General features: G+C 38.9%; 1 protein-coding gene across 11 annotated transcripts in view; it reads right to left on the bottom strand.

The window, feature by feature from the left end:
• Nucleotides 1-521: 521 nt before the first annotated feature.
• The window catches only part of AKAP9 (A-kinase anchoring protein 9), a 161,840-nt gene continuing 147,218 nt past the window's right edge, over nucleotides 522-15,143 (bottom strand). For 7 of the 11 annotated variants that reach the window (XM_047696033.1, XM_047696043.1, XM_047696040.1 and 4 more), the window contains 8 exons: nucleotides 13,453-13,635; nucleotides 12,266-12,466; nucleotides 11,129-11,361; nucleotides 8,300-8,385; nucleotides 6,960-7,089; nucleotides 5,487-5,626; nucleotides 1,295-1,436; nucleotides 522-1,065 (listed from right to left, as the gene is read on the bottom strand). In XM_047696033.1, the coding sequence (XP_047551989.1) occupies nucleotides 1,321-1,436; nucleotides 5,487-5,626; nucleotides 6,960-7,089; nucleotides 8,300-8,385; nucleotides 11,129-11,361; nucleotides 12,266-12,466; nucleotides 13,453-13,635 (1,089 nt within the window). In that variant the 3' untranslated portion in view covers nucleotides 522-1,065; nucleotides 1,295-1,320. The remainder of the gene's footprint in view (nucleotides 1,066-1,294; nucleotides 1,437-5,486; nucleotides 5,627-6,959; nucleotides 7,090-8,299; nucleotides 8,386-11,128; nucleotides 11,362-12,265; nucleotides 12,467-13,452; nucleotides 13,636-15,143) is intronic. The other 4 variants (XM_047696036.1, XM_047696037.1, XM_047696044.1 and 1 more) reach the window with 2 other exon arrangements.

Raw genomic sequence — 15,143 nt, 5'->3', positions numbered from 1 at the left:
ATAAAATTAGAACAACTTTCTAAATTTCAAAATACACGTATTTGAGATGAGATCATCTGCACTGCCACTGACTGGATGTTTGTGTCCATATCCCCCCACCAAATTCTTAGTGTTGAAATCCAATCCTCAGTTTGTTGGTATTTGTAAGTGGGGCCTTTGGGAAGTGATAAGGTCATGGGGGCAGATGTCTCATGAATGGGATTAATGTCCTTATAACAGACCTCAAATAGCTCCCGTCCCTTCTGCCATGTGATGACAGAGCAAGAAGATGGTAGTTTATGAAACACGAAGCAGGCCCTTACTGGACATCAAATCTACTGGCACCTTGGTTTTTGACTTCCCAGCCTCCAGAAGTGTGAGAAGTTAATTTCTGTTGTTTATAAGCCATCTAGTCTATGGTTATTTGGTTACAGCAGCCTGAATGAACTAAGACATACACCAAGCACTACAGTTCAGTTAAAAATGAAGGTTCCAAAAAAAAAAAAAAAAGTTCCCCCAAAAAAGGTTCAAATACAGTGTGGTTAAAATGGTGGAGTCATTTTTATTTCAGTACTTGACAAAATACCCCATAAAATTCAAAACTTCTACCATTATACAAAAATAGGTCTCTACAAGTGATAGTATCTGTCTTCATCACCAGTAGCAAATATATTAGGGCAGAAACATGTAATTCAGTAGCCTTATAAGAAAAGTGCAGGACACCTCAAGCTACACATTCAGCAGTATCATAATGCGCAAAAGTTTAATCTTTTCACCCATCCGATAAATACACAAGGTTTATAATTTAATCATTTAAATTAGCATTCCACAAATATACATGTAATTTAATGATTATTGTGCATGAATACATACACAATGGTAATATGTACAAATTCCAGTTTGCTTTCATGTGCTGGCAAGGGATCTGTATACAATCATAAGCTGTGTTCATATTGGTCCCGCTGAATATCCACAATACAAAAGCACAAAAGAATGACTGATTTACAAAAGGCAATCTGTTTAAAATCACTTTGATTCATATTTCAAAGGATTATCTTCTCATGCCAGCATGAAACTGGGTTGAACCTATGAGAGAAAAAGAAGATACATTAATGATTTTAAATTTCTACCTATGCCAGACCACTTAGTACAGGCACACCTTGGAGACACTGCAGGTTGGGTCCCAGACCACTGCAATCAAGTGAATATTGCAATACAGAGTCAAATGATTTTTTTTGTTTTCCCAGGTTAAAAAAAAATTGTTACACTATAAAAGTGCACAGTTGCATTATATCTGAAAGTACAATGTACATACCTTTAACACTTTATTATTAAAAAGCGCTAATCATCGTCTGAGCTTATAATCTTTTTGCTGGTGGAGGGTCTTGTCTCGATGTTGAAGGCTACTGACTGATCACGGTGGTGGTTGCTGAAGGGTGGAGTGGCTATGGCAATAACTTCAAATAAAATAAAAATGAAATTTGCTGCAACGACCGGCTCCACTGATTGGCTCTTCCTTTCATGCACAATTTCTCTGTATTGACAGCATTTACTCAGTGTAGAACTTTTATTTTTAGTGTAGAACTTTCAAAACTGGAATCAGTCCTCAAACTCTGCTGCTTTATCCACTAAGTTTATGTAATAGTATAAATCCTTTGTTATCACTTCAACAATCTTCACAGTATCTTCACTAGGAACAGATTCCATCTCAAGAGACCATTTGTTTTTGCTCATCCATAAGTAACCCCGCAAACATTAAAAAGTTTCATTATGAGATTGTAGCAGTTCAGTTCCATCTCCAGACTCCACTTTTAGTTCTCCTGCTACTTCTATCACATCTGCAGTTACTACTTCCTCCACTGAAGTCTTCAACACCTTAAAGTCATGCATGAAGGTTGAAATCAATGTCTTCCAAACTCCTGTTCCTGTTGATATTTTGACATCTTCCCATGAATCATAAATGTTCTTACTGGCATCCAGAAAAGTGAATCCTTTCCAGAAGATTTTTGGTTTACTTTGCCCAGATCTGTCAGCTGAATCACCATCTATGGTAGCTAGAACCTTACAAAATGTATTTCATAAATACTAAGACTTGAAAATTAAAATTACTCCTTGATCCATGGGCTGCAGAATGGATATTGTATTAGCAGGTATGTAAATGCTAACCCCGCTGTATATTAGACCTCTTGGGTGAGTATTGTCAATGAGCAGTAATACTTTGAAAGGCATCTTTTTTCCCTGAACAGTAGATCTCAACAATGGGTTTAAAATATTCAGTATACCACGTAAATAGTTGGGGTGTTCTATCCTGATGGAACACAGGCAGAGCAGATTTAGCACAATTCTTAAGTGCCCCAGCATTTTTTTCAACTTAGTCACTAGCTGCCATCAGTTCCTAACAAGAGTCATCCCATCCTTTGAAGCTAGACATGGGACTCTTCATCTCCAGCTATGAAAGCCCTAGATGGCATCTTCTTCCAAAAGGCTATTCTGTCCACATTAAACATCTGTTATTCAGTGTAGCCAACTTCAGGAATGATCTTGTCTAGATCTTCTGGATTACTTGGGAGCTTCTCCATCAGCAATTGTCACTTCACCATGCACTTTTATGCCATGGAGATTTCTTTCCTTAAAATGCATCAACCAAATTCTGCTAGCTTCAAACTTTTCATCTGTAGGTTCCTCACCTCTTTCAGCCTTTACAGAATCAAGGAGAGTTAGGGCCTTGCTCTGGATTAGGCTTTGGCATAAGGGAATCCTGTAGCTGGTTTGCTTTCTTATCATTTGTGTTCACTGGTGTAGTACTTTTATTTTAGCTATTTTTAAAGATTTTATTTATTTGACAGAGAGAGAGCGAGGAAGCACAAGCAGGGGGAGCAGCACAGGGAGGGGGAGAAGCAGGGAGCCTGATATTGGACTTGATCCCAGGACCCTGGGATTATGACCTGAGTTGAAGGGAGATGCTTAATCGACTGAACCACCCAGGTTCCCTGGTGTAGCACTTTTAATTTCCTTCAAGAACTTATCTTTTGCATTTATAGTTTGGCTCTTTGGTGCAAGAGGCCTATCTTTTGGCCTATCTTGGCTTTTGACTTGCCTTCCTCACTAAACTTAATCATTTCTAGCTCTTGATTTTGAGTGAGATGTGTGATTCTTCCTTTCAGTAAAGTACTAAGAAGCCATGGTACGGTTACTGACTGGCCTAATTTCAATGTTGCTGTGTCTCGGGGTATAGGGAGGCTCAAGGAGAGGAAAGGAGACAGAGGAGTCTGTTGGTGGAGCAGTCAGAACACATACATTAATCAATTAAGTTTGTTGTCTTATATGGGAACTGTTCATGGTGCCTCCTGAACAATTACAACAGTAACGTCAAAAATCACTGACCACAGGTCTAATGAAAAAGTCTGTGAGAGCTACCAAATGTGACAGAGACATGAAAGTGAGCAAATGTTGGAAAATGGCACCAAGAGACTTCTTCAAACACAGGGCTGCTACAAACCTTCAATACGTAAAAAATGCAATAAAATTGCAATAAAGCAAAGCACAATAAAACGAGGTATGCCTGTAGTGATTTCAAATGAGATTGCTACCTATATACCAGACTAACTAGTTCATGAAGGGCAGAAGATTACTATTATTCTCCATTAAAAAAATGTTTTATTTTAATGAGCCTGGGCAACTCATTAAAATAAAAAGAGATGGTTAGGCATGCAACTCTTGATCTCAGCTGAGGTCTTGATCTCAGGGTCATGAGTTTGAGCCCCATGTTGGGCTCTGTGCTGAGCTGCAGAGCCTATTTAAAAAAAAATATGCAATAAAAAAATGCTTTTTATTTTTCTAAAAAACGTCTTATTCATAAGACGTTGAATGGATTTCTATTTCTTAGCTTTATTTGAAAAGGATAGATCACATGCACACGAGTTGAGAGACAGGCACAGGGAGTGAATCTTCAAGGAGACACCTTGCTAAGAGCAGAGCCCAGTGCAGGGCTCGATCTTATGACCCATGAGATCATGACCTAAGCTGAAACCAAGAGTTGGGAAGCTCAACTGACCACGCCACCCTCACACCCCTGATTTTTAAAAGAGATGTTGAATATATACTTAAAAGTCACTATGGCTTGATCTGTAGCAAGGGCAGACTAATGTTAAGATTCTCTTCAAAGTGCCCACCAGGTTGAATGTTCTATACCCTATACCTCCTGCCTCTTGAAAAATCTTTCAGTCTTTAAAATCGGAGTCTTCACTGAATTCTACTTCTGAAACTAATAATTTATGTTAATTGAATTTAAATTAAAATAAATAAAAATAAAATGAAATCTGAGTCTTGTGAAATCTAGATGCTCAAAACAAAATAAAAACCAAAAAATACTGAAGTCCAGCTATGATGGTAACAGTTTTCTATGACTACAAGTTGCTTGAGTTAGATGATTTCTTGTATGAGGAGACAAACTACTGAAAATAACTCGCTACTAGCCCTATCTAGTTTGTGGGGATAGAACGAAAAAAAGGGTGGGTCTTAAAAGTAAAAACAAAATGTTGATTTAAACTTAATTTAAAGCACATTAAATTAAAATTCAAACCTGTGAATCAGGAGTGAACTGAAGGGAGACAAGGAAAAGAGATTTTCCCACAATGAACAGGGAATCCGTATGTCTATTAAGCATGAATTTCTGTGTGTTTCTGAACAGAGGAAAAAAGGTCATTCTTATAAAGTCTTTTGAATGGAACAGGTTTTGTGGATCATGCAGATGACCATGGGGTCCTAGTAAAGATAATGGCTGCATTAAATGCTTAAGATCACTTCCTTCCTTCTCTCATCTCCCCACCCCTAATTTGCATGCCTCAGCACATTATTATAGTTGACCCTTGGACAATATGGGGGTTAAGGATGCTGAACCCTTACACAGTCAAAAATCCATGTGTAACGTTATTCTCCCAAAACTCAACTACTAATAGCCTACTCCTGACTGAGAAAAGCCTTATAGGTAAGAAAAGAGTCAATTAACACGTATTTCTATATTATATGTTATATTCTTAAAATAAAGTAAGCTAGAGAAAAGAAAACATTTTAAGAAAATCCTAACAGAAAATACATTTATAGTACTGTATTGTATTCAGTGAAAAAAATCTGTATCTAAGTGGTCCTGTGCAGTTCAAACCTGTTGTTCAGAAGTCAGCTATACTTGCGAACAGGTTCTCCAGCAGCCTCTGTAAGAGTCTCCAGCAGACTCCGTAAGCCTCACAGGACTGTGTACACTGGTGCCTATTGTGCATTTCGTCTAATCAATTTGAGTAGGGAATCTTTTTTGTGGGAGTGAAATCTGGGGTGATAAATTATGTCTTGAGTTAAATTCCCAAGTCTAATCTGGTAACTCACAAACTAAATTCTAAGATTTGATTATCTAATGAGGAAGGTCAAGGAGTTTCAGAAAGAGAATGGAAAGCTCTGGGTCCATCCAGCACTACGGGGCTGCCAATAATAATACATGGTGAAGCTGGGAGTACCTGACTGCACAGTTCCAAGTCGTCTCTGCAGTGCCTCTAGCCGAGTGATATAATCTGTCAGGGCTCTGTCAGGGTCATAATTCTGAAGCTGAGAACATGCTAAGGAACCAGGATTTAAATCAGCTGGAGGGCCTGGGTACCTATGAGATTAAAAATATGAACATGAATCCAAATCATCCACAAAGCAAGTAACCTAACAACCTGCCTTCACCCTGCCCTCAAAAGGTAAATCTTTAACTTGGGTTATGAACATAATAACTGATAACTGGCAAGAACAGGCAGAATTCACATTTGAACATTTCTTTACATGTCTCTACTGTTGGTCCATAGATAGCAAATATCTGGCTTTGCAGATAAGTAGTTCTTGGTTCGACTATGAACTTCAGTTTTCTTATATGCAAGGCTGAATGTAGATTAGGATTCTGAATGTATAGAACCCAGGATCAGAGAAGGTTCCCAGTAAATAATAATTACTTATTATTATAATAATTATAGTAAGTTATTAATTATGTAACATATGTGTCTAATATAAATAACCTTATCAATGCCATCCCTATAATATTTTCCAGTGATCTTATTAAGAATCAGATACTTACTACTTTTACATTACCAGGGTTAAAAACTGAAACTAGAGGGCAGAAACTGTAACTCTGCAATATTTCTAGTATATAGCCATGCTAAAAATAAACATACATAATCTGTTAGTTCTTGTCTGTTGATAACACCTGATGTGTTCTGCCAGCTTCATAACCATGTTTCTTAAATCATTCTTTTCTTCACTCAGGGGCTGACATGTCTGGTCAGCTTAGCATTTTGCCTCAGTAGTCTTTCAGTCAATTTGTCTCAGTAAGTACTCGGGGACACTAAACCAAGCTTAATCTGTATTCCCCAAATGTCTGAGCTTATGAGGTATATGGGAAAAAACTTCTAATAAACTCAAAGCAGCTACTAAGTCATCATAAAAGCATCCAGTACAGTGCTTGTTGAAGAAGTCTTCAATAAACACCATATATGTACAAACACAGCTTGTCATGTAGGCTTTAGAGTTTTCTTTCATAATCCCCAGAGATTGTCAATTTTAGTTAATGCTTTTCCCAATGTTCAACCACAGAACATACTAAAATAACACTTGATTGGTTCAGTTTCCTTTTTTTTTTTTTTTTTTTAGAAATTATTATCATCATTATTATGTTCACTTAAGCCACTCTACAGTAATCATTAGTTTTTGAAGTAGTTTTCCATGATTCATTAGTTGTATATAATACCCAGTGTTGGTTTCTTATACTCTTAGAAACCAGGTATATATCCAAAAACTGTTTTTGCTTCTCAGTCTTAGGTTATATACATCATATGCAATTAAACATACACCTAGTTATTTAGACCCAAAGGAGTCAAAACCCTAATACTGTCCTCTTCTGTCTGTTAAGTATTAGCACATGTAACAACTCTTAGGCATGTTTATCAAATTCTTACCTATTTTGAAAAGGTACAGGAGACCTAGAATAGTCCAGCTCTGATCTTGAGCGATACGTAGTGTGTCTCGGTTCTCCATACAGCTCCAGGCCGCCAGAAGAATGATAAAATGGGTCAGTCTTTTCAGCACCTAAAGTAATCCAAAATGTACCATATTGTAAAAGAAAAAATATCAAGCCCTTGAAAAATTTCTACAAAACAGAGAAGGGCTCAAAAGACTACTTTACTGCACTATACAATACTATCTACTTATAGTCATCTTCTTCAATTATTCTTCCTAAAAAAGAGAAAAAACAGTTTAACTATGATTTTGTTTTCCTTTGAATATAAGTATTTCTGATCATCTGGAACTATACCTCAAAGAAAATACATTACTTAATTGGAATATTTTCTTTTTAAAAGACCTCTTCTTAGTTATAATTAGAGGTGAGGAGAAGGGTGTCTGAGTATGTGTGGTTTGGGGAAAAAGATGATGTGGATAAAAAATATAACCTCAAACTACTCTACCGACTTTTACTAGAAAAAACTTGAAATCAAGATTTGCTAACTTACAACACAGAACTCATTATGGTACAAATTTCGGCTGTTTCTGTGTAAGGATGCATATTTCAAGGCACTTTGCTTAAGGTACCAAATGTATTTCCTTTTTCTCTGCTTAGTTACTGGTAGAATGTGTAAAGGTGGTTTAATATCAATACACAGCCACACTAATATAGTTAATGCTGTGTGTCTGAAACTGTGTGTACTTCCAGCTTCTAAGTTCATCCGTATGCATAAAATATTGAAGTTCTAATGTTTGTTTCCACTTTGAGATGTAGAGAGAAGGAATTTTAACTGTCACCATTATATACAACCTATTTGCAAACTCAGAAGCCTGAATACTGCTAAACTGCAAAACTTGAAACCATAACTACCATATGACTAACAGCAATCCTATCTGGAATTAGAGTCTTAAATGCAGTTGTAACAGGACTGGGCTCTAGAGCCAGACTGCCAGGGTTCAATGCTGGCTCTGCCACTTCCTACCAGGTAATCTGAGACAAACAACAAATGCTTTTCATGCCTCAGTTTTTCTTCTATGAAGTGAGAATAACAGTAACCACACTTGCATCATAGGATTGGAAGAATACATGAGAATACATGGACAAGGCAGGACCTAGTGTAAGTGGCCCATAAAAATCAACTCTCATTACTCTTTAAAACAGTAAGGCCCCTGGCTCTGTTGGTTACAGGGTTCTGGTCTTTGGATAACAGGTACCAGAACACATTATTTGGAAGGTATTACACATATAGTAATATTAAGAGAATCATAAACACAAGAAATCCTATTTTGACGTCACCTGGATTCAGTCCAAAGCCGTCTCTGTTAATATTGATGGAACCAGAACTTGTGACTCGTTGCCACCGTCGAACCAAAAATTTCATTCTAAAAAAGATGCCAAGAAAAAGTTTCACAGCACATCTATAATGGAAAGAGTATAAATATACATTTCCCACAAAAATAAAGTCATACATTTGAATATGAACACAGAACAAATTTCAACAGTCACGTGATTGCCTAATTTAAAATTATGCAGAAGGGGTGCCTGGGTGGCTCAGTGGGTTGAAGCCTCTGCCTTCAGCTCAGGTTGTGATCCCAGGGTCCTGGGGTTGAGCCCCGCATCAGGCTCTCTGTTCGGCAGGGAACCTGCTTCCTCCTCTCTCTGCCTACTTGTGATCTTTGTCTGTCAAATAAATAAATGAAATCTTTAAAAAAAAAAAATTATGCAGAAGCGCCTGGGTGGCTCAGTTGTTAAGTGTCTGCTTTTGGCTCAGGTCATGATCCCAGGGTCCTGGGATCGAGCCCCACATCAGGCTCCCTGCTCAGCTGAAAGCCTGCTTCTCCCTCTCCCACTCCCCCTGCTTGTGTTTCCTCTCTCGCTATGTCTCTCTCTGACAAATAAATAAAATCTTTAAGAAGATAAAATAAAATAACACAGATGTCTCCTGGTTTGTGGCAAAATAAACTAGAGTAAAACAGACTGGCTTCCCAAGAGGCACCAAAAATCTTACCTGTTGCCAGCACCAGGTTCTGACTTTAGAGGTTTAGGACTCAAAAGAGATGAAGAACAAAAGCAAAAGAGAAAAGTGAATGGGCAAAGAAAGGGCGAGAAATAATGAAAAGAGAAAAGAATGGGGTGCCTGGGTGGCTCAGTCAGTTGAGTGTCTACCTTTGGCTCAGGTAGTGATCACAGGGTCCTGGGATCGAGTCTTGTATCGGGCTCCTTGCTCAGCCGGGAGCCTGCTTCTCCCTCTCTCTGCCCCCTGCTTGTGCTCTCACTCCCTCTCTCTCAAATAAATAAACACAATCTTTAAAAAAAAATAAATAAGTTGAAAAGAATGGAGACTACAAGGCAAATGAGATGGAAGGAGAATAAAAAGACCCTTACCGTGGCAGTGAGACTGAGCTGGGAAAGCTGGGAGAGAAGTGAGGCCCTGGGATCGGGGGTGAAAAAAAATGAGGCTTTAAAAGGAAGGGGGACGGCAGTACAACACACCAGCTGCAGCGAGGTGCTGCCTGCCCTACCCTGGCCCAAGGAACTTTCTAAACGCCAATTTTGATTTCTCAATTCCAATCAGTTACAAAACTCAGTTTTAGGACAGTGAAAATACAACAGACATGTAAGAGGACAAGAAAAAGAGGCAGTTAGAATGAAGTCCTTCAGTGATGACTGGCTTTTATAGAACCTTCCCAAATTCTTCCAATAAAATTAATAACTAACTCCTGTGACCCGTCATTTAGTGTCTTTTTTTTTTTTTTTAAGATTTTATTTATTTATTTGTCAGAGAGAGAGAGAGAGAGAGAGAGAGTGAGTGAGAGTGAGCACAAGCAGATAGAGTGTCAGGCAGAGGCAGAGGGAGAAGCAGGCTCCCTGCCGAGCAAGGAGCCTGATGTGGGACTCGATCCCAGGACTCTGGGATCATGACCTGAGCTGAAGGCAGCCGCTTAACCAACTGAGCCACCCAGGCGTCCCCATTTAGTGTCTTCTAAGTTAGGAGCACACTGGTCTTCCCCACTAGGAAGGGAGCTGCCTTTAGGGATTTAGGCAAGCTTTATATATATTTTTTCCTTCATCTCCCAGCACTTAGCCCTATACAGAGCGTACAAGGTGGTAAAAGGAATGGATGATGAGGAAGGAGGAACTGGGACCACCCGGCAACAATGTGGAACAGTAGAGGCAAGGAGGGCCTCGGACTATTAATAAGATAAAGTGTGAACTTCCTTTACAGAGCCCACACAGGTGAGACTTGGGAGCCCTGGCCAATTGTCCTAGCTCTATCACTATGGGCTTTGCAACCTTTCCCTGCCTCGGTTTCCTCATCTGTGAGATGGTATTCTGAGCTAGGTGATTTCAGCTTCTAGTTAAAAACTTCTGTTATATTTCTCAAAATGTATCAGATGTGACCTGATAGGAAGAATTTTAAAAACTGAAATTCTTTTGAAACTGTTCTGGTTCCGACATAAATAAAAAGGAGGGGAAGCATGGAGAAGCCTAGGGATCTAGGTATTTATTACTCAGGTGACGGAGTACTGCCGAAGGCCAGGTCCTCAAGGGAGTTTGAGTACTGGCTCCATTCCCACCACAAATCAGAATGAGTACCAGAGTCCCTAGCATGTAACTACCAGAGAAGAGTGACAAAAGCACTAGCACAGTCCAATGCCTTCAAGGCTAATCTTGGGTTCGAATACAGAGTTAGGCCAGGGCTTTGTGTAGCTGAACTCCAAGAGTGGGTTATTTTAGCAATGAAGAAAATGAATGTGTAGCCTAAGTAATTTTTTAAAAACTTTTTTTTCCCTTTTGTGATCCCTTTTATTTATATGTCTGAGCTAGTTCATGGGCTTATTCAGAGTTAAGATATAAAATAAAACAAACAAAAAATCCAGATTGGACATGCCAGCTATGAGTTACCAGCTCCCTGCCTCTGGGAAGCACTTTTCAGAGGGTCCCCATGGTATAGCATAAAGTACCACTGGCTAAAAGGATGAAAGAAAGAAGCCCACATGTTTTAATGATGGCAAATGTCTCCTACTGTATGAATACAGAGCACAATAGCCAGAGAAAAGAAAGGATTAAAAATCTAAATCCTTTTAGGGTCTATTAAAATGCATTTTCCTCCCAGCACTTTACCTTGAAATTGCCATGGACACTCTGACGGCTGACCGAAACCTGGTGAAGCCCTTTGGACGGTTGGTGAGCACCTCAAGGTCTGTGAAGGCCGGCTGTCCCCCCATCCGGGCAAGCAGAGCCAGTGTGGCATCCTCACATTCCTGGAACCCACCCAGTAACAGCAACAGGTAGTTCTTCTGATAAATGAGAGCTTTCCGGAAACTTTCTGCCCGAAGGTATTTACCATAAATTCTCTAATGTTAAAAAAAAAGGAAAGAATATAAAGCCATTATTAAGAAGCCATTCAAATTGTTCTCTAGAGGAAGATAACCTAGATTTTATTTTAAAAAAGGGGTAGTAGCAGAGTGGCAGACACCTTCCTACTGTTTTCTACTCGGTCAGCAAAGTTGAAGGCGAAGATAATCAACCTTAAATTTTACACTTCTGTCTCTTTTTAGTCAGTGGAACGTGAATACAAACCTTATACTTAGGTTTTTGCTTTATTTTGGATTTTAGCCCCTACAATTCATCATGTTTACTGCAAATATTTTTGTCCTTCCAGTATCATTTCAGTTTTTCTTCTCTAACTGCATAGAGCTACTTTTATTATTTAGGCCCACTAATTTATTTAACCTTTTTTTCTTTATTTAATGTTTTCAATGTTAATGTCCTCTGTCCCTTTAATAGTCATAAGCTTAGGTTCACTCCACAGTTAAAAAAATATTCCAAACATTTTTCTTTCTTTTTGTTTTGGATTTTATGTTAACAGAGTAAAAGTAGTTTTATTACAATATTCATTAGAGTCAGTAGAAAGGCTGTTCAGAGGGCTTACCATCTTACAGAGCATGGTGATGCTCTGATACTGATAGTAGTAGAGCTTGTGTTGGCAGTGGAAAAGAGAACTTTCTGTAATCTATTAGGAATGAGATGGGGGGAAACGAAATCATGAGCTCATGCTGCCATGAGGGCATGCCTTGCCACTAAGGTTCTGTGACCAGCTAGAGACCTGCATTCATGACACACACTGAATAGTGAGACGTAGAGACAGCCTAAATGCCACCTAAATTTCTTTACTCTGTTAAGGTTAGTGAGAGATGAAACAAGGCAAGAACAGGAAGACCAGCTTTGGTATTTGTTTCGAAGGAAGATGGCTTCTACCTTTATAGCAGCATGCTCAGAATCAGGGCTCAGATTCTGAAGTAAAGCTTCATTCCTTAGCTCAGCTTTCAGTTTGTGCACTTCAGCTTCTGCTCTTTTCAAGGACTTTTGGAGAGTCAGCTTTTCTCTGTTCCAGACTTCTTTTTCGGAAGCAATGATGGCTTCAATGTTGGCACCACCACTGAATGAAAACCTAGAAGACTGCAGAGACCAGAGCCTACTTAATGACTTTTAGGAATAAGTCTCTGAAGAAAAATCTAAATTAAACACACTAAATGTATCCCCTGTGGGAACCTGAGCTTTCCAGTCTCAGACAGGGAGCGTTCAAAGCCAATCTCAATTGACAGTAAAGAACATACACTAACTTTAATTATACGGTCCTTTGCTTAGTAGATTAATTTTAAAACTAAAAATCCCTATGAGAGCCTAGCCCCAAGGAAAGACCTCTGAAATAAAAAAGTCTAGAGACTTAATAAATGGACCATGTGGGTTCAAATGTTAAGACCTATGCCTGAAATAGCCCACTGCAGAAATGGGGGGAAAAAAACACTCGCCCTGCCTACAGGGATGTGGTTCGCTACAGAAGCAGTGTGGATGTGTTATCGTGTATTTGACTGCACAGTTGTCTCACGAGTCTTTCCTAGCTTTATATTATATTCCTATCTTTGTATTACAGAAGCTAGCAGTTTATTTTGTAGCTTTTAACTGAAAAACTTTAAATAAACTGCTAGAGTGGTTATTAGACTGAAACACAGAATTTAATAGCAGCTTCCACTTGAGTCACAAACATAATAACTGATAACTAACTGATAAGAACAGAAAGAATTCACATTTGAATATTTCTTTACATGGATCTATCAGTGGTCCATAGGTAGCAGAGTATCTGGCTTTGGTTAAGATAAGCAGTTCTTGGTCTGACTATAGACATCAGTTTTCTCATGTGTAAGGCTGAATGTGGATTAAAGACTCTAAATGTATAGAACCCAGGATCTGGCCCAGAGAAGGCTCCCAATAAAGAATATCTGTTATTATTATTATTATTACTGTCATCTCTAAAACATTCTCCCATGATCTTACTAAGAATCAGATATTTAATATTTTTATATTAGGGTTAAGAATTGAAACTAGAGAGCAGAACTTATAATCCTGCAATATTTCTCACGTGGCCATGCTAAAATTAGACGTACATAATCTCTGCCAGCTCCTGTCTGTCGATACCACCTGATCTGTTCTTCTAGCTTCATAACCATATTTCTCAAATCATTCTTTTCTTCTGCCAGTTGGCTGATATGTCCTGTCAGCTCAGCATTTTGTCTCAGCAGTCTTTCAGTCAATGAGCCACAAGTACCACCTGGGGACACTAAACCAGGCTAGAAAGATAAAATGGTATTAAGGTCGTAGAAGCACAGATGTTTATGAACAATGCACATAAACATGTGAATGGGCACTGAGAACAACAGATTTCCTGAAGAAGTGGTGCTTGATTTGAGTCTTAAATAACTAGGAAGAATTTCACAAGTAGGAAAGAAGGAAGGGAAGGGCATCTGAAGCAGAAGGAATAGCATGTATAAAGGTACAATGGTTTTGCTTGAGAGAGTGTTGGTTTTAGGGAGCTACAAGTGGCTTGGTAAGGCACGAGTAAAGGCTGCCTTCACTTTATAGGTAACAGACCTAAATGTAGGCAGTGAAGAGCCATAAATGGCCTCTAGACAAGAAGGTGCCACATACAAAATTTATGTTTTAGAAAAATTCCTTTGGTAGCAGCATGCAAAGTACAGTAAATTAGGGAAGACCATCCCAGTGTTAGGTGGACACATCAGGAAGTCATTACAACAGTTCAGGTAAGAAATATTAGAAGCCTGAATAAAGGCAATGACTAAGGGCACATTGGACAGATATTTAGGAGGTAAAAGCATGAGACTTAGTCACCATTATGACATAAAAGTGAGAGTGAAGGAAAGTGGTCTATGGTGACACACTTGCAACTTTATAAACTGGGCAGTACCAGGACCAGAAACATGGGTTGTGGACAGGAGGAGGAAAGAAAGATGATGCTCAGTTTGGAATGTGCCTATGAGTTCCTAAGGGATAACTATGGGGTCCATTTCCCCAAGCAAAGAGTTCGTGTAACTCATGGAAAATATAAACCTGGACCAGAGGATAGAGATACAGACTAGAACCCCAGGCCTCTAGAAGATCAGGTCCATAAGGGTGAGACTTTTTTTTTTTTAAGATTTTATTTATTTATTTGATAGAGATCACAAGTAGGCAGAGAGGCAGACAGACAGAGAGGAAGGGAAGCAGGCTCCTTGCTGAGCAGAGAGCCCCATTCGGGGCTCGATCCCAGGACCCTGGGACCATGACGAGCCGAAGGCAGAGGCTTTAACCCACTGAGCTACCCAGGTGCCCCAAGGGTGAGACTTTTATCAGATTTGTTCATTGTAGCTCAGAACCCAGGATAGTACCTGGCATATAACAAGTGCCTGATACAAGTATCTGCTGTTCAATAAATAAGTCTACTGAGAACTCGGGCTGTGGAAATGAATGAGCTTTCACAGAGAAAAAACATGATGAGGATAGGAGGAAGAGGAATTCATGAAGATGACTGATGAAAGAAAAGGAAGAAATAAGAGAATATTGTCACAAAAGGTAAAAAAAGGAGGATTTTTAAGATGGGAGAGGTCAAAAGTATCAAATGTTATAAAGAAGTCAAGAAAGACAGAGAATGAAAAGATTTATCAGATTAGTCAACTGAAGACACTGGTGGCATTCTATGGGTGGTTTTGAGAGTGGTAAGGTTCGCAGAAGCCAGACTATTCTTGCAAAAAACTTCCTTATCATAACACAATAAAATGTTACTATAATTATTCAATAGTGA

The sequence above is a fragment of the Lutra lutra genome, chromosome 11 (assembly GCF_902655055.1).
Source record: "Lutra lutra chromosome 11, mLutLut1.2, whole genome shotgun sequence".
Lineage (NCBI taxonomy): Eukaryota > Metazoa > Chordata > Mammalia > Carnivora > Mustelidae > Lutra > Lutra lutra.
This window is presented reverse-complemented; position numbering and strand designations above follow the sequence as displayed.